The sequence below is a fragment of the Vipera berus genome, assembly GCF_964194415.1.
Source record: "Vipera berus genome assembly, chromosome: 5".
Lineage (NCBI taxonomy): Eukaryota > Metazoa > Chordata > Lepidosauria > Squamata > Viperidae > Vipera > Vipera berus.
In genome coordinates this window covers 83907075-83931163 of record NC_138207.1, presented here as the reverse complement: position 1 = coordinate 83931163, position 24089 = coordinate 83907075, and the positions used below count along the sequence as shown (strand labels likewise).

Here is a 24089-nt window from a genome sequence, read left to right as displayed (position 1 = left end):
ACTCTGGTGTCATGAGAATATAAACCTATTTCTTTTTAAATAACTTTGGGTCTTCTATTTTTTTTCCAGTAAACTGCTCCAACGTTCAGACTGTTCACATACAAAGCTTGTGAAGGCTTCCTTTTTTACCTTTGTTTTGGGAACTGCAAAGAAGTTTTGTCTATTGTACTTTCTAGGTAAAGGTAAAGGTTCCCCCGCACATGCGTGCTAGTCGTTTACAACTCTAGGGGCCGGTGCTCATCTCTGTTTCAAAGCCGAAGAGCCAGCGCTTGTCCGAGGATGTCTCTGTGGTCATGTGGCCAGCATGACTAGACGCCAAAGGCGCACGGAACGCTGTTACCTTCCCACCGTAGTGGTCCCTATTTTTCTACTTGCATTTTTACGTGCTTTCGAACTGCTAGGTTGGCAGAAGCTGGGACAAGTAACAGGCGCTCACTCTGTTATGCGGCACTCGGGATTCGACCCGCCAAACTGCCGACCTTCTGATCGACAAGCTCAGCGTCCTAACCCACTGAGCCACTGCGTCCCTGTACTGTACTTTCTATTTCCCTCCAAACCCCAAGCTCTTTTCAGTCAGACAATATTGTTTGCCATTGCTTAACACAAAAATGTTCAACATGAAAAAGTTTGAAATGGAAAAGCATACATACCATATCCTGTGGTCAAACAAATAGGGGTGAGGAGAAAAGAAAAGAAAAGACAATAAGACAAATATTCATAACTTAAATTCTACTGACTGAACAAAAACGCCATATATTAGCTAGGTGTCTTCCTTACTCCATCAGATTATTCTCTCAGATTCTTTTAATGTTCTACCACCAGAACGTAAAATTAAAAGAATGTGTTAGAATCCTCTCTTAGATACAAATTGCCTTCATCTACTGTGAAGGATCACATTGGCATCATAATGGTGTAGGGTTTGATCACAATGAAGCTGAGCCCAGCCAAGCATGAGGCAGTGTGAGGCATAGCAGTGGTTGTCCTTCAGGAGGAGGGGGTTGCATCTGCTGACCAAAATGATCCCTAATCTGGTCTTCTACTTTCTGAGCATTTGCTTCAGGACATCACCCTGGTGGTCTACAGGTAAAATAGACTGTGGTATGCCTCCACCACCTTTGAAATGAGATTTAATCACAATGCCATCATTTGTTGCAAGTGGGGTGATGAAATGGACAATGCCTTGCCTTTTGACTCAGAAATTAGACCTCTTTGACTAGCCCTCTTATGCAACTGCTTCAGAATAACAGTTCACTGAACCAAATCTGGCCTACTTATCCCCCACCTCAAACCAGCTTATCTTGTCATTCATTTAAAGCAGGGGTCTTCAAATTCGGCCCTTTTATGACTCATGGACTTCAACTCCCAGGATTCCTCAGCCAGAATGGCTGGCTGAGGAATTCTGGGAGTTGAAGTCCATGAGTCATAAAAGGGCCGAGTTTTGAAGACCCCTGATTTAAAGATTACATTGCTGTGATTAAACAACCTATCAAAATAAATCTTCAGTCATTTTTAATGATGTTCTCGTTATTTATAACGCGAACTACTAGAAGCGCGGTGATAAAGACTTCAGGATCGTAGAGAGAAGTCTTAATGCCACTTTTCTAGATAGTTAAACGTGATAAGGAAGACACAAAACTGAACATTGTGATATTCGTAAAGTAATCCCACATGATTGCTCACTTAACCACAGCTTTGCTGGGCCTTATTTTTCAAATACCATACATTCTATTGCTCAGCAACCAGTTCCTTAAACCTCCTGATCTCTGTATTTTAACATCAATGGTTCTTGCATTGGTTTTCCTTTTGTAGCACTCAAAAATAGGTAGAAATCTTGGTTGTGTCATTTAGGTTAAAAAGTTCAATCAATCAGAGTAGAGCAAGAAGGATTTTGGAGGTCTTCTAGTCCAGGGGTCCTCAACCTTGGCAACTTTAAGACTGATGGACTTCAACTTCCAGAATTCCTCAACCAGGTTGAGAAATTCTGGGAGTTGAAGTCCACAAGTCTTAAAGTTCCCACAGTTGAGGACCACTGTTCTAGTCCAACTCCCTGCTCAAGCAAGAGACCTATACCATTATAGACAAGTGATTGTCCAGATAACATGTCTGCCTAATTTGACGATCTGGTATGCAGACTAAAGTTTCTGTTCCCCTAAGAATTGAATCTCCTATCACCACTAGTCGCCTTTTTTTAACGAGGGAAATCGGGGATACTTTACTTTCTGTCATAGGAATGCTGGGTTTTGCCTCTTTTTTAGAAACTATTGATGACTGCTCTTTTACAGGTGTCTTTCTTCCAGGGGGAGGCTATGAAAGCGATTGTTCAGTTCCCGAAGAACTTCACTGGAATGAACTAGGGTAGATAGTAAGGGCTTTGCTCTGAGTTATTGTTTTTTTCTAAAAGTGACATGTTTCCATCAGTCTTCCTCTTTAGGTTCATATATAGTGTTGTTTTTTTTATGGAAGCTGTTTATTCCCTACTGTGTTCAGTCTGGATGGATCGATTTTCTTCTTTAGGTTTTTTTTTTTAGAAGCTGTTCGCTTCCTATTGGGTTTAATTTTGGTGTCGTGTTCCTGTTCTCCCTGTGGTTTACTTAAATCCTGCCAGTGAGAAAAGGAAATGGCAAAATCCAGGATAATTGGAAGTAGGTTATTCAAACATTACCAATGAGCAGTGACCACACAAATTATACATCTTAAGATGGGTGATCGTGTCTTGAACACAGTGATTGTAAGAGCTAGGCAGGATGTTAGATTATATACTCTTAATACATTTTACTAATTATAATCAAATGTATGGGGCTCTGAAATTCATCCAGTGGTGGGATTCAGCCAGTTTGCACCGGTTCAGGAGAACCGGTAGCTAAATTTATCTGGCTTCTGGAAGTCCAGTCTAGGCCTCAGAGGCCTCCCAGGCCTAGAACAGCCCACCGGAACTGCATGGATACCACTTCCGGAAGTCCATTCTAGCTATTGGAGGCCTGGAGAAGCCCCAGGCCTGTATCACGTAATAGAACCAGTTGTTCAAATGTTTGAATCCCACCACTGAATTCACCCATACTTAAGTGCCATTTCCATGCAGTTTCCCTGGGCTACGCTTATTGATCAAAGGGCAAGGATTTTATGTGCAATGAAATTGTTTTCTATTTATTTTTATTTAAGTAAGTCTATAGTCTTGGAATCTTCTGCACTGGTAGGGATTTGTTTGCAGGACAACACATTCTAAACTGTTAGTCTTCTTTGTTACGTGTGTAAAAAGGTAAAGGTAAAGGTTCCCCCGCACATGCATGCTAGTCGTTTCCAACTCTAGGGGCCAGTGCTCATCTCCGTTTCAAAGCCAAAGAGCCAGCGCTTGTCCGAGGACGTCTCCGTGGTCATGTGGCCGGCATGACTAGACACCAAAGGTGCACGGAACGCTGTTCTTCCCACTGTAGTGGTCCCTATTTTTCTACTTGCATTTTTACGTGCTTTCGAACTGCTAGGTGGGCAGAAGCTGGGACAAGTAACAGGCACTCACTCTGTTACGCGGCACTTGGGATTCGACCCGCCAAACTGCCGACCTTCTGATCGACAAGCTCAGCATCCTAGCCCACTGAGCCACTGCGTCCCTGTTACGTGTGTAGCAAAGGTTGAAAAAGCATATTTACATAGATATTCAATTAAGATTTTTGCCCATTGAGTTCTATGCCATTTAAAAGATTTCCCCAGCTCATTACAAGTGTGTTGCAACTGTTTAGGTATCTAAGAGTTTTAGTCCAGCTGAATTTTAAAAGAGTCTTGTGTCTAGAATGTAGCATTTGAAAAATTACAAAAATTTACTATCACAAACTGGACCTTAAGAATTTGTTTATAGATAAGAGATGGGATATGGAACAAGAGTTCATTTGTTCTATTTTAAGAGAAGGGTATAAGTTACTAAAGTTCTTGATATTATTTGTGATGAAGGGGGAAGTAATTTCTTCAGGTGTTTCTTTTTTCTTTACTATATTTTTTCTTTTTTTCTTTTTAGCACTTGTGTTTTTTTCTTTTTCTTTTGTTTGCATTCATTTTTATATTTTTAATTGTAATCTAGGATAAAATTATTATCCACAATAAATTGGACCTTAACCATGCATTCTTGCTCGCAAAAGACACGAAGATGCAATCAACTTACCAAGAGAGACATGAGGAATTGCACAAAAGCATGTACGTATGCAGGGACATATTTCTTGCACTATAGAAATTAACAAAAAAAGACCAGCTTGAATAATACTCGAAGATTAACCCATGAGATAATAATCAATAAATTATTTGTGAGCAGCTCAGTTAATTCCGTTCTGGCTCCTCATTGAGATGCTCCTCATCCATCGTTACCAAGGTATGTTTCCCCTGTTAAGGGAAATGCTAACTGAATTACCTCATCTGCCATGTGGGTCCCCAAATCTTCACACTTCTGCTTGGCATAACCCTCCAAAGTCTGGATAAGGAAGGGGCTGTTCTTCAAGATTTCGTGTATTTCTACAGCCACCATCTTGCATTCATGACAGGGATCTACATTACTCTGCCAGAACTAAAGATAACAGAGGAGAACACAGGATTAACATACCTACTAATTTGTGTGGCCAGAGCTTATCTCATAAAAGGAGGTTTCTGCGGAAAGGGGCTAATACATTAACACCTCCAGAAACACAGTTGAGTTGGGATGAATAATTTTACCAGACAGTAGGAATAATATCCACCTTGAGTGCTAGCTACACCCCTCACAGGCATTTGGCGATCCCAAAATAATGCCTCCCATCCAACTACGTGGGCTGCTGAAGCTCCCACAAGAAACAAATAAAGTAGACATGGATAATTTCTAATCTGATACTTTCCCAACTTCTCAGCTGCCATAGGAATTGCCCATTTCATCTGCCAAGAGTCTCAGAGAACTTTATCTGAAGGAGCCAGCCCTTAGAAGTCAAATGAAGATTGGTTCAGGTATCCCAAGCCTCTTAAGGTAGAATGGAAAGCCCCCCCCCCAGGGCTTTTTTTCTCATAGAACGCTCAGAACGGAGTTCCGGCACCTTTTTTGGATGGAACCTTGTAGGATAGGCAAGGCGGTTTGTATGACATGTGTGAGTTCCGGCACCTTTTTGTTTTACAAAAAAAGCACTGCCCCCCCCTTGCAATTTCTTTGAGATCTTTCTGTCCTGTCCTGGTTGAGTGTTTGACTGGAGGGGACCAATCTTCCCAGCTGTTTCCTCACCAAAGACTGTCTTTGGGGTTTATCTTGAGGACTGAAGAGAAGAGGCACATTAGCTATGAAGGGAGACAGCATGTCACGAAGTTCTGTTATTGCAGGCCATTCTTCTGATTTTAGTTGGTTCTGAAACTTCAGCGCTTTGTCAGGACTATCTGGCTGACTGCAGAGTAGAAAAGCACCACACACAATTTCAGGTCTATCCTAAAAAAAAGCCAAAGAGAGAAACCATTTCACAAAAGGATCCTCCCAGTCTTTAAAATACAGGAAGTCTTCGTCTTACGAGCACAGCTGAGCCCAAATTTTCTCTCATTAAGTGAGACATTTGCTAAGTGAGTTTTGCCCCACTTAACGACTTTTGTTGCCACAGTTGTTAAGTGAATGACAACAGTTGATAAGTTAGTAACCTGGTTGTGAAGTGAATCTGGCTTCCCCGTTGATTTTGCTTGTCAGAAGATTGTGAAAGGGGATCACATGACCCCAGGACACAGCAATGGTAATAAAATAGGGACCAGTTGCCAAGCATCTGCATTTTGATGACACGATTCTGGAGACACTACAAAGGTTGTAACTCTGAAAAATGGTCATAAGTCACATTTTTCAGTGCTGTTGTAACTTTGACCGTTCACTAAACAAACTGTTGTAAGTCGAGGATTACCTGTAAAACACTGTCTTCCAGCTCAAAATTTAGCAGTCTTTATAGACATCCTGTTCATTTCTCAAAAGAAACTTTTGGTTTATGGACCAAATAAGTACTATTCAGCTTCAAAAACTGATGAATCAATTTCCATTTCTATTTCTTATGCCCTCGTTTCCCCCCCCCCCCATATTTTACGTTAGAAATCTATATCAAGGACTGATTGCAAAACAGCTAGGAAATATTTCACTTCATTACATGTGAAGTCTTCGCTTTTTCCCCCAGTAGTTATTAAACAATATGAAAAAGATGAACACTAATGCAAACTTTAAAAAGTAAAACCAATAGAATGTGCAGAAAAGAAAAAAAACAATGAAAAGAAAAATAGAAAAGAATAAAATAATATAGTAAAGAAAAAGAAAACAAATATATAAAGAAGTAACTTCTCCTTTTTCACAACCATTATAAACAATTTTAATAACTTATCACCTGGCCCTAAGTTCCCATATCTTATCTCTTAGCTATAAACAACTATAAACAAAATTTTAAAGCCTTTTCATTCAGTCCTGGTCAGCAAAAGTCCATTAAGAGTTATGAGAGATATCTATTTTAACCTTGATCCAGTAAATCACCTTTTGATTCTTTCCTTTATTTCTAGCACTCTTGGTCTTTAATCCCTTCAGATAATATCCAAGAACTCAAAATCCACTATAGGAAAGTTATCTAAGTCACTCTTCTGATTTTTAATTTGTGTGTCCCTTTTACAATATCAGCTGATCTTCAGAATATCACTTTTTTTTCCAAATCATGTTCATAACCTCCTTTTTAAATACACGTTCAAATCAATTTCAGTCTTGACCAGTAGAATTTGTTTCTCTTCCATAACATCATTAACCCCCAGTCTAACTTAAAATGGCAGATATTCTTTGTTATGTATGCAGGCACCTGCATAGCAACAGCCACCAGGGGGTGTTGGCCTGGACGGTTTCGGCGGGAAACCCAGTTTCAGCGGGAAACCTAGGGCCAACCCCATTGGCTGTTAGCTTACCTGGCCAGGTATATAAGGAGGCCAGGTAGCCCTCATTCCCCAGTTCACTACCCCCTTCAATAAAGAGCTGAACTCACACACCGGCTGGCATCTCTTCCTTGCGTCGGACCCACTACACAATATTCTTAAAATTAACTTCTGATTCCATTGTTCGTAAATATCTTTCAGTACATCCAATGTTAAAGTATTTTAATCCATTCTTGCTAATAACTCAAATTAAAGTGTTCTTCTCCTTTCTGGTTCCCTCTGGTGTCCAGCCTTCAAAGTCCCATCTTATTACAACTATTTTCCAAATTCAAAACAAAACAAAACAGCTGTTTCCCATGGGCAGGATTCTTATAATCAATTTTAAAATCTCATTTCAAATCTATTCTAGACTCTTAGCCCATTTGTAACTTCCCAGAAACAGCATTCTAAACACTCTTTTTTCCCCTAAACCCTTAAACTCACATTTCAAACATCTTTTGCTAAGGATTGAAGGAAACTCAGCCAGTGAAGCCTAAAACTCGCCTTTTCAAAGATGCTTAGATTTTCAAAAGCAGCAAACAAGTAATTCCATAGACTATTAAGAAAGAAGGCTCAGCTCAACTTTATAAGGGCTACTTTAGGTCTGTGAGCTTAATTGAAATCCCTAGACTCCCAGTCACTTGTTGGCTCGCTAGCCAAGAGCAAAAACTTGGGTTCCTGAAGTCTACTCACAAGGGATACATGAAGGCAATCTCACAATCTCTCCTTTCTCCAGATTTAGCAGTTGAGGATCCACCTTCCAGCTCCCGATCTCTTCTACTATGTCTTCCCCACTTTTTCAGGGACATCTAGCTCACCACGTGCTCACTGGAAGTCCCCCCGCATGTGAAGTTTTTGAATGGAGATAGAACATTTCTCCCTTGCCCCCCCCCAAAAAAAAATAAAAGGTAATCTGATATCATTCTTACTTATTGCATTGTATATGCTAATTACATGGGTATTACCGGTCAAATGGGTTTTGCAGGTTTTTGTAGCAGTTCAAAAGCCTGGAAAACCAGTTTGATCAGATCAGATATGAAAGGGAGGTGGCTTTGGTGACTTTCAAATGCTTTTAAAAATAATTATCTCCAAACCTGACTGCAGAATTTTAATTTTAATAAAATGTTTATTCTGCTCCAAACAATCAACTCTTATTTAAACGCACACATGCCAGTCAAATGTGAGTATTTTCAATATTTCTAGAAAAAGAGGTCATCTTTTGAAATCACTAAAACATTCAACTAAAATAATCCTGTAAACTGTTCTAGCTGGAGGACATCTAAGGGTGGCATGCACAATCATGAAACAGAATCATATTTTGAAATGAATAGAGTGACATTCAATTCTTAAGAGTACAGATGGATCACCATTTGGGTTTTTTGCTATCAGAGTCTCAGGAAAAAGGCAAAGATCTGGAAAATCATGAGTCTAGAATTTGCCGTGACTTGTGATCTCAGTCCTTCAACAGGACATACGTTCCTGCATATCATCACTCCTACCAAGAACACACAAACTCTAGTCCTCTAGAAGTTATTGAGTCACTCATAGTGGAAGCACTAGAAGGCAAGACAAGAAACAATGAATGGAAACTGGTCAAGGAGAGAAGCAACCTAGAGCTAAGGAGAAACTTCCTAACAGAGAGAACAATTAACCAGTGAAATGGCTTGCCTTCAGAAGTTGTGGGTGCTCCATCGCTGGTGGTTTTCAAGAAGAGACTGGACAGCCACTTGTCTGAAATGGTACAGGGACTCTTGCTTGAGCAGGGGGTGGGACTATATGACCTCCAAGGTCCCTTCCAACTCTGTTATTCTTTTACTTAGATCCAATCAGCACAGTAAGTGATTCTAGGGCCCGGACTTGAACAATAGGCCCTATCCAACAACATGAAATTTAATGTGGAGAAAAGCTAGGTTTTACACTTAGGCAGAAAAAAACAAAGGTACAAGTACAGATTAGGCAAAATCTGGCTCAAAAACAGTAACTGTGAGAGGGACCTTGGAGTCCTAGTGGATGATCACTTAAACATGAGCCAGCAGTGTGCAGCAGCAGCCAAAGCAGCTAATACAATCCTGGGTTGTATAAACAGTCATGTAATCAAAATCACGTGAAGTGTTAGTACCACATTATAAAGCCTTAATAAGACCACATCTCGAATACTGCATCCAGTTTTGGTCACCATATTACAAAAAAGATGTTGAAACTTTGGAAAAAAAAGTGCAAAGAAGAGCAACTACGCTAAGATGATTAAAGGCCTGGAGACTAAAACATATGAAGAACAGCTGCAGGATTTGGGTTTGGCCAGTCTAGAGAAAAGAAGGACTGGGAGGGGGGGGACATGATAGCAGTCTTCCAGTATTTGAGAGGTTGATACAAAGAGAAGGGGGGGTCAACTTATTTTCCAATGCACCTGTAGGCAGGACAAGAAACAATGGATGGATACCAATCAAGGAGAGAAGCAATCTGGAACTAAGGAGAAACCTCCTAACAGTGAGGACAATTAACCAGTGGAACAGCTTGCCTTCAGAAATCATGGGCGCTCCATCACTGGAGGTTTTTAAGAAGAGACTGGGCTTATCTGAAATGGCGTAAGGTCTCCTGCTTGAGCAGGGGGTGGGACTAGAAGACCTCCAAGGTTCCTTCCAGCTCTATTCTGATTGAGTGATGGGAGTTGAATTCCCCCCTTATTTATTTATTTATTTATTTATTTTATTACATTTATATACCGCCCTTTCCCGAAGGACTCAGGGCGGTTTACATGGTGATTAAAAAACCAAAATACAAAAGTTAAGAACAAGTTTAAAAAAATTATATTTGTCCCTGCATAAATAAAACCCCAGTTAAAATTAAGATTAATCCTCAGCCTAGGCCAAAGAGCTCGAAGAGCCAGGTCTTCAGGCCCCGGGGGAATGAACGGAGGTCGGGGACAGTCCTCAGCTCCACTGGCAGCTGGTTCCAAAGGGCAGGCGCCCCCACTGAGAAGGCTCTATCCCTGGATGTTACCCGCCGGCAATCTCTTACCGGTGGCACCCTGAGAAGACCCTCCCTGTGGGAGCGCACTGGACGAAGGGAGCTTGATGCCGGCAGCAGGTGTTCCCTCAGATATCCCGGACCCAAGCCATTTAGGGCTTTATAGGTCATCACCAGCACCTTGAATCTCACCCGGAGGGCAACCCCTTCCTGCTATATTACATTTTGGGGTGTGGGTTTTGGGATTTGGGCGAATTCATATTATTTTCTGTGGCCAAACAGCTGGGAGTCTGATGACCGTTAGCTATTAATCATGATTAATAGTAGACCTCATTTTGGAATACTGCTATCATATCCCCCCCCCACCAGTCCTTTTTTTCTCTAGACTAGCCATGCCCAAATCCTGCAACCATTCTTCATATGTTTTAGTCTCCAGGCCTTTAATCATCTTAGTTGCTGTTCTCTGCACTTTTTCTGAAGTCTCAATATCTTTTTTGTAATGTGGTGACCAAAATTAGGTGCAGTATTCCAGGTGTTGTCTTACTAAGGCTTTATGGTAAGCCAACATATTTAAGTGATCGTCCACTAGCACTCCAAGAACCCTCTCACAGTTTCTGTTTTTGATCCAGGTTTCGCCTAATCTGTCATTGTACTGTTGATTTTTCCTGCCTAAGGATGAAACCTTGGTTTTCTCCACATTAAATTTTATTTTGTTGGATAGGGCCCATTGTTCAAGTCTGTCAAGATCCTTTTGGATACTGAGCTTGTTTTCTGGAGTGTCACCTATTCCTGCCAGTTTAGTGTCATCTGCAAATTTGATGAGTTCCCCTTCAATTCCCTCATCTAAATCATTTATGAAGATATTGAGGAGTACTGGGCCTTAGATGAAACCTTGTGGTACCCCACTGGTTACCTCCCTCCATGCCGCTTGGGGTGTGTGTGAAAGTCCTAATAAGCAGGCATATACATAGAATGAAGGCTACTGCTAAGCTTGTAAGCCGCCCTGAGTCTTCGGAGAAGGGCGGGATATAAATGGAATTAAAATAAAAAAAATAAAAATAAATGTAGATGTAGTACCATTAACGACTCATTGAGTATGGTTTGTCAACCTGTTACAAATTCACCTGCCATCTATCCCTTTTTCTAGCTTAGCAAGAAGGCGGCTGTGGTCTACTTTGTCGAATGCTTTACTGAAATCAAGGTATACTATGTCCACATCATTTCATTGGTCTACTAATTTAGCCACTTTATCAAAGAATGAAATAAGATTGGTTTGGTATGATCTGTTTTTAGCAAACCCATGCTGGCTTCTACTTATAGCTTTGTTTCTAGATGTTCACAAATCTGTTTTTTGATTACCTTTTCCATTATCTTTCCAGTAATTGGCGTTAGACCAATTGATGCTGATGCTTCTAACTGATGCTGGTTTTTTCCCCCTTTTTTCCCCCCTTTTTTGAAGATGGGAGCCACATCAGCTCTTTTCCAATCCTCAGGTAGTTCCCCAGGGTTCCAAAATTTTTGAAAGATATGGTACAATGATTCTGAGATAACATCTGCCAGTTCCTTTAGAATTCTGGGATGTAATCCATCAGGTCCCCATGATTTATATTCATCAGGAACACAGTTGTTCTGTTACCATGTTCTTGTTTATTTTAATATTTATTTCTGATCTATCTTCTACAGTTATGCTTTTGGTAAGCTGGGCTATGGTTTCTTTTTGCGTGAGGACTGACGCAGAGTTAGTTAAGCAGTTCTGCTTTCGCTCTACTGCCTGTTATACTTGCTTGTCATCTTCTCTCCTTAGTGGACCGATTGTTTCCTTGACTTTTTTTTCTTGTTATTTATACATTGAAAGAAACTGTTTTTATTATCTTTGACTTTTGTTGCGAGCCTTTGTTCATTCTGAGCCTTTGCTTTTCTGACTTCATTTTTGCAGATTTGGGCTCTCTGTTGACATTCTGCCTTAGTTATATGTCCCTCTTTCCATTTTTTTTTGTACTCGTCCTTTTTCTCTTTCAGTTTATCAGAGAGATCTTTGTCCAACCATGCTAGTTTCAGATTAATGAGCAACCATGCTGGTCGCAGAGTAAATAATGAGATCAACTACCAGAAAATGGTTGACTTGAATCTGATCTATTATCAAAAGTCACAGTTAGAAGCATCAGCACCAACCAATTCCCACAGTATTTCCAAAGGTAATTTACCTGAACTTGTTTACCAAGCTCTACAAGAACAATCACTCCAGTGTCCACCATCTTCTTGCATTTGACTGACCAGTCCTGGAAGGGAAGATACTGGCATCCTCTCTCAAAAAACTTAGCAAGTCTTTCCTAGAAAGAGGAAAAATATAGAGAAGGACATAAGTTGTTTTGTTCTGTTCTGTTCTGTTTCAGATTCTTTATCATTTTTCCAATAGCTACAGCAATCTGTGAAAACAGCATTGGGAGGAGTAAGAATGAAAAACTCACTTTGAATAAAGCTACGTAATTTGGTGCCATAAAGGGATCCTGAGAAGTTCATAGTAATGTTTAAGCCATGGTTAGTTGGATTACTATTTGCTGGTTAAGTCATAGGGGCCTAGTTCACATAGCATGCTAACTAAATTATTATTTATAAGCTACATTACTTTAAGTGACACTAAACAAGCCACATTATGGCTTAGTCTGATGTCTAAATTAGAATACAGCCCAGAAGATTTCTTTCAAATTTCTTAAAAACAATTTCTTCATTAATAAATAAATGAATAACCATGTCCCCACTTCCCTCATCTAACACTTTTAGGTACTACAATTCCCAAGCCTAAAGTACTTACATCTGTAGAATTGTCTTGAACAATCTTTGCCATCAAGACTACAATGAATTTACAAAAAGTACATTTCAAGTTTTTCTGAGGAAAAAAGAAAGAAAAGAGTGTTACTAGAAGAACATTTGTATTGTATTTTAATCCTTTGTTCGCACTAAATTAGTTGAATAGTAGCTCTGAAACAAAACTAAGAACTAGTTAGTTGAAGCTGTGGCACTGATTAAAATAAGAATCCTATCCAAATTATTTGCAATTTGGTACAATATTGAAAAGAAAGTCTCTACAATGGTAGAGAGAAGCAGGGTCATATTTTTGCTTTTCCCGTAAAGAGTAATAAAATGCTGCCATTGTTGCTAGGGGTGATGATATAATCTCTTACTGCCAGAAAAAAGATCATGCATTAATTACAACAAAGCAAGGATAGTTGGTTGGGGGCAACACCTTACATCAGAGGTCCCCAACCTTTTGGGCATCAAGGACCGGTTACGTGGAGAGAGGTTTTTTCCGTGGACCAGAGAGTGCGTGGTTTTGTGAGCTGCCTGCATCTCGTGGATGGGGCTTTGCTTGTTTATGCAGACCAGCCGCTGGCATGCCGCTGCCCAGTACCAGTCCACTGACCAGGGGTTGGGGACCCCTGCCTTACATAAATGTCACTAAGACTCTAATATATGGTAATACAGTGGCCCCAAACCTTTTGGTCACCAGGGACCGGTTATGTGGAGAGAGGTTTTTCTGTGGACTGGAGGGTGTGTGGTTTTGTGTGCTGCCTGGAACTTTTTCCTTATGTAAAAAACATTCTATTGTATTTCTAGAATTAAAATCTGCAAGGAATATTGGGAAGATAGATGGACAGAAATATAATTATAACTCTCATTCACATGACAAATTCATAATTTGGGATAATACTAATCTGAAAATGTAAGAGATTTTTTGTTAGTTTTGTTGCTCAATAGGGTCTGTTTATTGCCATTCAGGTTTGTTTGTTTTTTTAAAAATTCTTGTTTTTGCAAGAATTTGGATTGTCTGAATTGTCACAATGGCAGTATATCCATTAAAATATATTTCAGTTTCATTATTTGGCCAGACAGATTGGAAGCATCTAAAACTCTTGAATTACTATCAGCACTGAAATGTCTTATGAATAAATCCAAACCTATCCTATTTTCTATCTAGATAATTAAAAGGTGAGGTCAAGGCGGATATTAGTTATTTGCATCTCTTTGAATCGTAGGGCTGGAAGGTCTTCTAATCCAACCCCTGCTCAAGGCATGAGTCTTACACCATCTCAGATAAATGGTTGTCGAGTCTATTATCCTCCATTATCCTTCTCTTCGATAGGCTAGCCCAGGGGTAGGTAACCTTGGCTCTTTTATGACTCGTGGACTCAGGAATTCTGGGAATTGAAGTCCACGAGTCATAAAAGAGCCAAGGTTGCCTACCCCTGGGCTAGACATACTTAGCTCCCTCAACCATTCACCATACAATTTAGCCTCCAGACATTGTTGTTCTTCTCTGCACACTTTCCAGAGTCTCAACGTACTTTTTGTATCGTGGGGATACAAAACTGGATGCAATATATAAATGCTGGGTTCTAGTGGTGGATTAGTTCCAACTTGGATGCATAGCATAGGCTTGGCTTATCAATGAATAGTAAGTTAATGTATTTGAAATAAAATTAGTATTTATTTATTTTTTTTAAAAAGGTGGCTGAAGCTACGAAAGATTCAGTTCTATCTGAATTACATCTTGAAGAGGTCAAAGGAGAAAGACAAACAAGAAATTCCCTTTGCTTCTAACTGGGGACAGTGAGTGAGGACCCTAATTTTCAACTATTTCTTGCATGTACCCTGGATACAAAGAGATGACTGCCTCTAGGATCGTGTTCTCAAACCAGTTTCACCGCAGGTGTCCCAACCAAAATTTCTAGTGGTCTCCCACTTTTCTGAGGTAAAAGTCTCAGAGGTCCAGTTGTTTAGCTATGGCACTTAATGGAATATTCCTCCCCCAAGATACAATCAGGTTCCACTTTAGTGGCATTTTGTAGACTTCTTAAAACAGAATTATTTGGAAGAGTATTTGCAATGTGATTGCCCCCATCTATTTATTTATTTCACTTATTGGTTTTATTTTTATTTTTACTACACCAGTTATACATTTAAATGTATGTATATTTGAAGTTCAATTTTATTTTACTATTATACTATGGAAGGTATCAAGTAATGGATTGAAAAATATTGTAAGCTGCTGATAGGCATTCAACTACAAAGGACATTTATTTATTTATTTATTTATTTATTAAGTAAATGACGCAGTCTTCAGTGCATACACAAACACAGATCTAACTATCTGAGGAAATCTGGGAGCTGAAGTCCACACATCTTAGATTTGCCAGGTTTGAAAAACACTGATCTAGACCTTAGATACAGTGAAATGGAAATGTTAAGAATGAAATGGAAACTTTATTATAGTGTCATGTATACTCACAGGGCTATTAACTTGCAGCATCTGATAACAGCGCTCCAAACGTCCACACTTTTCTGTAATGTCACAGGAGTTCCAGCAGCTGCCCACAAGGAGAAGAGAGGCAATAGATGTCAGATGCTCAAGAAAAAAATAGCTTTATCTCATATAGTGAAACCAAGTGCTACTTCCAAGCATGGATTTCAGCCCTACCTGGATATAGATTTGATCCAGGAAGAAACTTTTAGAACCACAAACCTAATTCAGCCATGTAGGAACCACATGGAGAAAGAAACCCACTTCTAATGCCCACTTGGTGATAATAACAGCACTTAGACTTATATACTGCTTCACAGTGCTTTATGGCCCTCTCTAAGTGGTTTACAAGGGACGCGGTGGCTCAGTGGGTTAGGACGCTGTGCTTGTTGATCAGAAGGTTGGCAGTTTGGCGGGTTGAATCCCGAGTGCCGCGTAGCAGAGTGAGTGCCTGTTACTCGTCCCAGCTTCTGCCAACCTAGCGGTTCGAAAGAACATAAAAATGCAAGTAGAAAAATAGGGACCACTACGGTGGGAAGGTAACAGCGTTCCGTGCGCCTTTGGCATCTAGTCATGATGGCCACATGACCACGGAGACATCCTCAGACAAGCGCTGGCTCTTCGGCTTTGAAACGGAGATGAGCACCGTCCCCTAGAGTCGGAAACGACTAGCACACATGTGCGGGGGAACCTTTACCTTAAGTGGTTTACAGAGTCAGCACATTGCCCCCTAACAATCTGGGTCCTCATTTTACCTACTTTGGAAGGATGGAAGGCTGAGTCAACCTTGAGCCACTGAGACCCGAACTGCTGGCAGTCAGCTCAAAACGGGAATAACAATAACTGACGGCATAATGCAGTGGGAAGTGAACACAAGAAAGAAAGAAAAGCACAGAGGGCCTATGTACTATACAATAAATGATGATCTATAAACACAGAATGTAAAAGCCAGCCAGTCATCTAAAGATCATGGTGAGAACAGGGAGATATAACGTAAACTTGTTTTATCACGAATGCCAACCAAATCTTGCTTTTTTTAATAACGGTTTTTATTATTGTAAGCTGTCTAGAGTCACCCCTGCTAAGGGGCAAATAGATAGATAGCAAAAGAAATTAACACATAAATGTACTGTAAATAGTCACCTGGCAGAATCCTAGCCACTAATAGTCAAACATGCACTAAGGGTCAACATTAACTGGTTTTAGGGTGTACATGCCAAGTCAGGTATTGTGTTATGTTTTTTTCAGGTTTGATGGGGGTCTATAAACCGTAAGAGATGTTTTAAATTCTAAAGTCCCATTTGAATAATTTTATTCTTTTATTTTTCAAATGTGTGTCTGTGAGATGAGTTGGGTTGAAAGAGAATGCCTGGCCTTGATGGCTAGAACTCACAATCTCCTGGTTTCCTGGCCAGTACCTGAACCATTCCATCAAACTGGCTCTTTTGTTCTTTTAATTCAGCTGCAAAAAATTCTGAAAAATATGCAGCACCACAAGTGGCGCTTTATGAGCAAAAGTGGCTTTATCCACACATAGATCTTCTGTGCATTATTATTGCAGAAACAGAAATACAAATATTTGAAAAGGTCTGAAGATAGTCCTTTGGCAGCTGCTTACTACAGATTAAACTGCAATCGGTGGGGCCAATCAATGAGTGAAATTAACTGTCTGACACAACATTCTTTAGTCCAAGAAACAATATATGATATAAATACTTAATACAGTACAAATGACTTCCAATCAGAGATGAATTACAGGTACCGGATTTGAACTGTAAAATTCCAGATCACCACTAGATGGAAGCAAATGGTTAGTTTTCTGTATCACTCTACTGCCATCTAGTGTTCATCTGCGCACATTTTTCTAGCTCAAAAGCCCACTTGCTTTCCCCTACTGTCCTCATTGCAGCCACTCTCCCACAACTTCCATAAATGGCCCAGTCCTTCAAGAACAGATATAGAAGCAAAAAAAAGGGGGCTGTAAAAGTTATGGGGCGAGATTAATTCATTGCTGTCATCAACATTCATTGTCATAGTTGGATACAACTCTGTGGTGTTTAAGTAGGTCATCAACATTCATTGTCATAGTTGGATACAACTCTGTGGTGTTTAAGTAGGTTCTTGCAACATATTACACACTATTTCTTGAGTATGAAGGAGCTTCTGTCTAGATTCAAAGTTTGGGAGAAGATAGTATAGCATCTCTTTCACAATTTCCACTAATAGCAATAGAGTATAACCATAAGACCAAAAGAGATAGTCTGCAGGTGTGCACTTATACTTCCAATCCTATATATCCATGTGTGGTTTTTCTACACTGTGGGAATCAGCTGAATCATCGTTTTTATTTCCAAAATTCTGCAGGTTTTATATACTGCAGAATATGAATTCACATTACTATAATAATGTGCAGTGTGATTGCTATCTTTTGTCAGTTCAAACTCTGTGAGAGACTGATGCAAATACTGCGTTTAAAACCTGCAAAAGCTAAGCATGTGGGTTTCTCCCCCCCCCCCCGTTATTTGGAGTATAAGCCAGAATAGGAACCGTAGCAAGAGCTGTTATTATTTTGACAACTAAACCTTTCCTGGGAAGGTAAGTGAATTTTCCCCTCTGATGTACTGTCTCCTAAACAGCGTCATTACAGTAGTTTGTTCGGGTATCCAACTCGGGAAGGGGAGGAGAGGGGAGAGAAGGAAAGGGAAAGGTGGGGAGGAAAAAACAGGGGCAGGGAAGAAAAGGGAAAGAGAAGAGGGAGGGGAGGGGGAAGGGGAGAGGGAGAGGGAAAATTTCCAATGCTTATGCCACCTTCCCACAAAAAAAACTCAATGGGGAAACCAACTGGAAGTTAGAAGTCATTTCCACTCGTGATAATTCTGTTTCTTTATTTAGATAAGGAAATATCTCTGAAATGATGACTCGTTAGATAATAGGTAGTCTAGTGAATACTAAAAGGGGAGAACAAATAACTAACTTTGATGATACGTAACCTGCTGTGCAGCTTATAAAAGTATACTTCAACTGTGTATCAACTTTTGGAAGATGCTGACACCAGAAGAGCACAAACAAGATTTTCAAGCTCTAATTATATTTTACTCTCTTATAGATTCATGCATATTGTACATTTGCACAGTGTGTCTTCTTTCCTCTGCTGGCAGTTCTCAAAATTAGAATTATGGCATTGTCATCCATGTAACGAGGGCAGTGGAAGAGGTTTTAAGAAAATACATTAAAACAAAATAACATTTGGTTCTATTTACCAAGTACAGAATGCTGGTTTTGATGGGGAAGGAAGTAACAGATAGGATGAATCCATGCCCAAGGTGCCATCTCGGTAGAAGATTTGATTTGGGCCTACGTATCTCTTTAATTATCAAGGGAGAGCAGATGCAGAATTATTTTTGTGATTTTGAAAGAACAGAAAAGTCCCAGTTGGGACAATGTACATTCAAGTCAAATATGGCAAAATGAAAACCATTTCAGAGAAGTATATTGTAGGGCAGGATTGTTTTGAGAGCAGTTAATAGCCTTTGCAAGAGGCACTTGTGTAAGTTGTGTCTTTTATGCCAGGCTAAAACAAGTTCAACAACAAAAACATTTGTTACCTCGGATCCTTATATATGCCCAGGGCAAATATTCATTTTGTTAAAGAAATTTCAGCAGTACCTTCCATTTTGTAAATAGAGGGGGAAAAACCACCCTTGCACATTAAGCACTAGCTTAACACTGAATGGGCATGCATGGTTAAGAGTATTTGAAAAGTTGTTGAACTTCTCTGAGTACATATAAATTCTTTGGGATCTTAAACATAAAATATGAATCTTTAAATCATGCTATGAGGCCACACACACACTCACAAACACCTCTATTTATTACAGGTTAAAGCAGGTGGAAAGTGTGTCGAAGGATGACAAAAGATTGGTTTAGCATAGCATAGTTTTCATATCTGTGTATTAATACACATTTTCTTGAGATTTGCATATGTAAAATCATGCTCTCAGTGCCTGAAATATCCAATAATATTTCCCATACTTTTCAGAGATCACTCTGTATAATCATTCTGCATAAACAATGAACAAGGAATTCATTATCCCATCCCATTTTCCCATCACTCTCCTATTACCCTATCATAACCTCTCTGTATTAACATATTATCCTCCTACAGTCTCTCTCTATTATCTTAACTCTGGGATAGACTTAGAATAAGAAATGTAAATTAGTTTCTACCTCACTATCCATTTGTTTCTTAATCTCAAAATCTTTTTTTTCATTGATGAAATGCTTTTTCCTTGAAGATTTTCCCTACATAATTCTCCACCCTACTTATCTACACTTGTGTAGGTGGTGTTTTCTTTATCATAACACCCCAAATCTCTTTTTTTTTCTAAAGTTTCAGCAATCTGAATTATTGAGACACAAGATGCTGTATATCACAATCAGATTGCTTCTGTTATCTGTTTCAAGGCTGGTGTGGTTTTTGTTTTTTTTTAATCCCATTTATATCCCGCCCTTCTCCGAAGACTCAGGGCGGCTTACAATCTAAGAAGCACAAATCAATGTGCTTAGCAATAGCCTTCATTCTAGGTATATGCCTGCTTATTAGGGCTTTCGTTCCCCCCCCCCCAATCTGGGTCCTCATTTTACCTACCTCGGAAGGATGGAAGGCTGAGTCAACCTTGAGCCTGGTGGGACTCGAACCTGCACTAATTGCAGGCAGCTGGTGTTACTTAAGGAGGCATTAGCCCACTGCTCCACCAAGGCTCAGATTGTTCTGTCCAGCTTACAAAATTAATATATTCAGCCACAAGCCATTTAAAATGATTACATTCACACAACTGAAGCTTGCTATATAACTATATACTGTATTTACTGTATATAACACTATACATAACAGCAGACATAAAGAATCCAGAGAGCTGTATTCAAGTCAGGCTGTAATTCAGTTGCAAAGCAGGAAAAACAAATGTTTTTCAAAATTTACAATATTAAAAAAAATCACTTAAAATGTATACATATAGATATTTTGCTAATTATTTACTGGGTTTTTGTAGTGTCCACATGCAAGACACTATAATATGTACTGAGCTACCCAGTTTTTACAGACCAAAGTCATTTTCTTGGTTTTTCTTTTTCTTCCTTTTTGCTTTCTCGGGAAGCAGGTATGCATCTCTGTGTTTGATTTGTTCTATAAAAATGGTCAGAAAACATGTATGGATTGATTTGTACGCATGCACATACACACTATGATATGTGATGTGAGATGTGATATACACTTCTCCCAGAAGAACGAAGCTGAAGTCACCAGCCTAAGGATGACGGATGAGATTTCGTCGAAACGTTGCCCTGATACCTCCAATTCTACATGGGGAAAAACCCGAATGACCAAAGATCTACATATATATATATATATATATATATATATATGTATGTATGTATGTATGTATGTATGTATGTATGTATATATATATATATATATATATATATATATATATATATATATATATATATATATATATATATATATATATATATATATATATATATATATATATATATATATATATATATATATATATGTATAAACACACCCACCCACCCACACCTAGTGCAGTACAAAGATTATTGCCTCTCATTGCTGGAATAAAGACAAAATAGGAACAGAAATGTATCTGATCCTTAAGTCTACTTCCCTGAGATGTAAGCGTCCATAGAAATTTTGCTTCCAAAGCTTACTTGGGTGAGAAAAATTATTTCCAGAAATATAGCAGCTAGAAAGGAAAGGACTAAATTCTCACATATACAGTATAGCAATTCCTTCTGAATCAGCCACCCTCCTGATGTTTCAATTAAACATAGGAGGTAAAATAGATTCCTTTAAATTTAGAAGGAAGTGAACATTGAAGAGTTTACCAACTAAAGAATTATGCAAGAGTTAAAATAATTATGAGGATTTGCCTTCTGTCCACTTAAGCATACCCTGATAATTCATACAGTATAATGAAGAGGAATAATTTTAATGCATTTGTTTTATGCAGGAATGTGATGTATTCTGTATTTTGATGGCTTAATCATTCTCCTAAGGAGGAATCCAGTTTGATATGGTAGAATCACAGGCTACAGTTTTAATGCTTAGAGAAACAAATTCCTAGGATAATCCAAATGCATTAATTTTGGGATGTTTGAACCAGGGATAAAATTTATACAAATAAGGTCAATCTGTCACACTAGAAGCCTGCTCAAAATTTGGGGATGGAGGGTTAAAAAGACTCCCCAAACAAGTTATTTGTCTCATCCTGATGAAGGATCAAATAAAAACATGGATCCTTTGAAAAGAATAAAGTTGGAAATGTGGAAGAGGAAGCAGCTGGAACTTGGAGAATATTTTTTCCCCTGGAATTATGTGGGTTCCATTCATCTTGCTCCAGCAGTTCTACTAGTTGGGAATGGCTCACACCCACTCCCATTGGGCCACTGTGCTCCTGAGATTACATTTTCCTCCACACTGTGTCTTGTTACATGACACACCCGTCTTGGAATAAAGAAGAAAAGGGCCCTTAAAATCAGGATGCAGGGCTCAAACAACTAATGAGGGTGTGCTGATTTTGAAGAATAGGCCTTTCACATCTTCTGGGTCTGCTGAAAACCTGTGCATAATAGGTCACCATAACAAAGTTTACCACAGTAGTTTTCACCATTGATGACCTGGTTTCTCGCTTCATCTTTAATGGATAAGGGCGTCACATGTCTTACTCCACAGAGAAATGAATGTTTGATTATCCATAATTTTCTAGGTTAGAACGTAATTTACTTGCTCCACACCCTCCTTTCATCTCCCTGTTTTTTTTAAAAAACAACCGAGTTGCACATTTGAAGCATATTTAGACCTAATTAATTTAGATTCAGTATAAATCATCGAAATGGAGATGAGTCAACTGAATACAGCATGTACAATATTGTATTGTGCACAGGAAGGAGAGTGTTTTCTTCCTTTGCCCTTGCCAAACTGCACATCTGAAGCATAGATTATAATGTAAAAGTAAAGGTTCCCCCACACATGTGTGCTAGTCGTTTCCGACTCTAGGGGCCGGTGCTCATCTCCGTTTCAAAGCCGAAGAGCCAACGCTTGTCTGAGGACGTCTCCGTGGTCATGTGGCCGGCATGAGTAAACGCCAAAGGCGCACAGAACGCTGTTACCTTCCCACCGTAGTGGTCCCTATTTTTCTACTTGCATTTTTACATGCTTTTGAACTGCTAGGTTGGCAGAGCTGGGACGAGTAACGGGCGCTCACTCTGTTATGCGGCACTTGGGATTCGACCCGCCAAACTGCCGACCTTCTGATCAACAAGCTCAGCGTCCTAACCCACTAAGCCACCGCGTCCCCTAGATTATAATATATAAGTAGGTAATAACTATGAATAATAACAGGACAAAGATATGAAATAATTCAAAATCATTTTTTTCTGGAGAGGTTCCATGTTGTTTTAAGTTGGTGTCCTTCTGGAGAACGGCTAGCCAATAAGTCTGCTTTATTCCTTAACAATACTCATCTGAAATTTTTCCACTGGCTCTGGAATGACTGTTGATTTCCTTTTATTGGTATAACTATACTATCCAATAAACATTTTATCTAGGACATACACACCACCATATAACAAATTAGCTAGTAAAACACAAACATATGATCTTAGTCATGTAAAGCATGTAAAAAAACAAGAAAAAAGTTAAGGAAATGATTAGTCCATTAGTGGGAAAAAGTGGCAATAAGGTGACAAGCAACAGGGAGAAAGCAGAACTACTTGTTTTTTGCATCCGTGTTTACACAAAGAGAAAAAAACAGTCCAACCTATCAAAAACAGTACCATAAAAAACAGATTAGAAACACGTTAAGATAGGCAAGAAAATGGTGAGCACCTGTCCACTATAGACAAGTTCAAATCACTAGGGCCAGATGGATTACACCCCAAGGTTCTGAAGGAACTGGCAGATGTGATCTCAGAACCACTGAACTATATCTTTCAAAGATCCTGAAGCACTGGGGAACTACCAGAGGATTGGAAAAAAGCTGATGTTCCCATCTTCAAAAAAAGGGGAAAAATGGATGCAGGAAACTACAGACCTATCAGTCTGACCTCAATACCTGGGAAGATTCTGGGAAAGACAATCAAGCAACATCTTAGCAAATACCTAGAGGCAAAGTAAGTCATAATCAAAAGCCAACATGGGTTTGTCAAAAACAGATCATACCAGACAAATTTTATTGCATTCTTTGACCAGATGACAAGATTAGTGGACCAGAGGGAGGCTGTGGATATAATTTACTTGGACTTCAGTAAGGCATTTGATAAAGTAGACCACAACCTACTACTTGATAAGATAGAAAAATGTGGGTTAGACAGCATCACCACCAGATAGATTCGTAGCTGGCTGACTGGCCATACTCAGCATGTGGTCCTCAATGGAACTGCATCAACATGGAGGGAAGTGTGTAGTGGGGTGCCCCAGGGCTCTGTTCTGGGCCCAGTGCTCTTCAACATCTTCATCAACGATTTGGATGAGGGAATAAATGGGGAACTCATCAAATTTGCAGATGACACCAAGCTGGCAGGAATAACCAACACTCCAGAAGACAGGCTTAAGATACAGGAGGATCTGGACAGACTTGAACACTGGGCGCTATCTAACAAAATGAAATTTAATGGTGAAAAAAAGTAAGCCAGCAGTATGCTGTAGCTGCCAAAAAAGCCAACACGGTGCTAGGCTGCATTAATAGGGTAGAATCAAGATCAAATGACATGTTAATACCACTTTATAATGCCTTGGTAAGGCCACACTTGGAATACTGCATCCAGTTTTGGTCACCACAATGTAAAAAAAGAGGTTGAGACTCTTGAAAGAGTACAGAGAAGAGCAACA

At 39.4% G+C, this 24089-nt stretch overlaps 1 protein-coding gene across 1 annotated transcript in view; it reads right to left on the bottom strand.

Moving 5' to 3' along the window:
* Positions 1 to 24089, bottom strand: part of LOC308668597 (prosaposin-like) — a gene marked incomplete at its 5' end in the record, with an annotated part of 48515 nt that overhangs the window by 8858 nt on the left and 15568 nt on the right. The window contains 6 exons of the mRNA XM_081328607.1: positions 4151 to 4210; positions 4394 to 4546; positions 5225 to 5422; positions 12081 to 12206; positions 12689 to 12763; positions 15164 to 15242. Coding sequence (XP_081184733.1) covers positions 4151 to 4210; positions 4394 to 4546; positions 5225 to 5422; positions 12081 to 12206; positions 12689 to 12763; positions 15164 to 15242 — 691 coding nt within the window. The remainder of the gene's footprint in view (positions 1 to 4150; positions 4211 to 4393; positions 4547 to 5224; positions 5423 to 12080; positions 12207 to 12688; positions 12764 to 15163; positions 15243 to 24089) is intronic.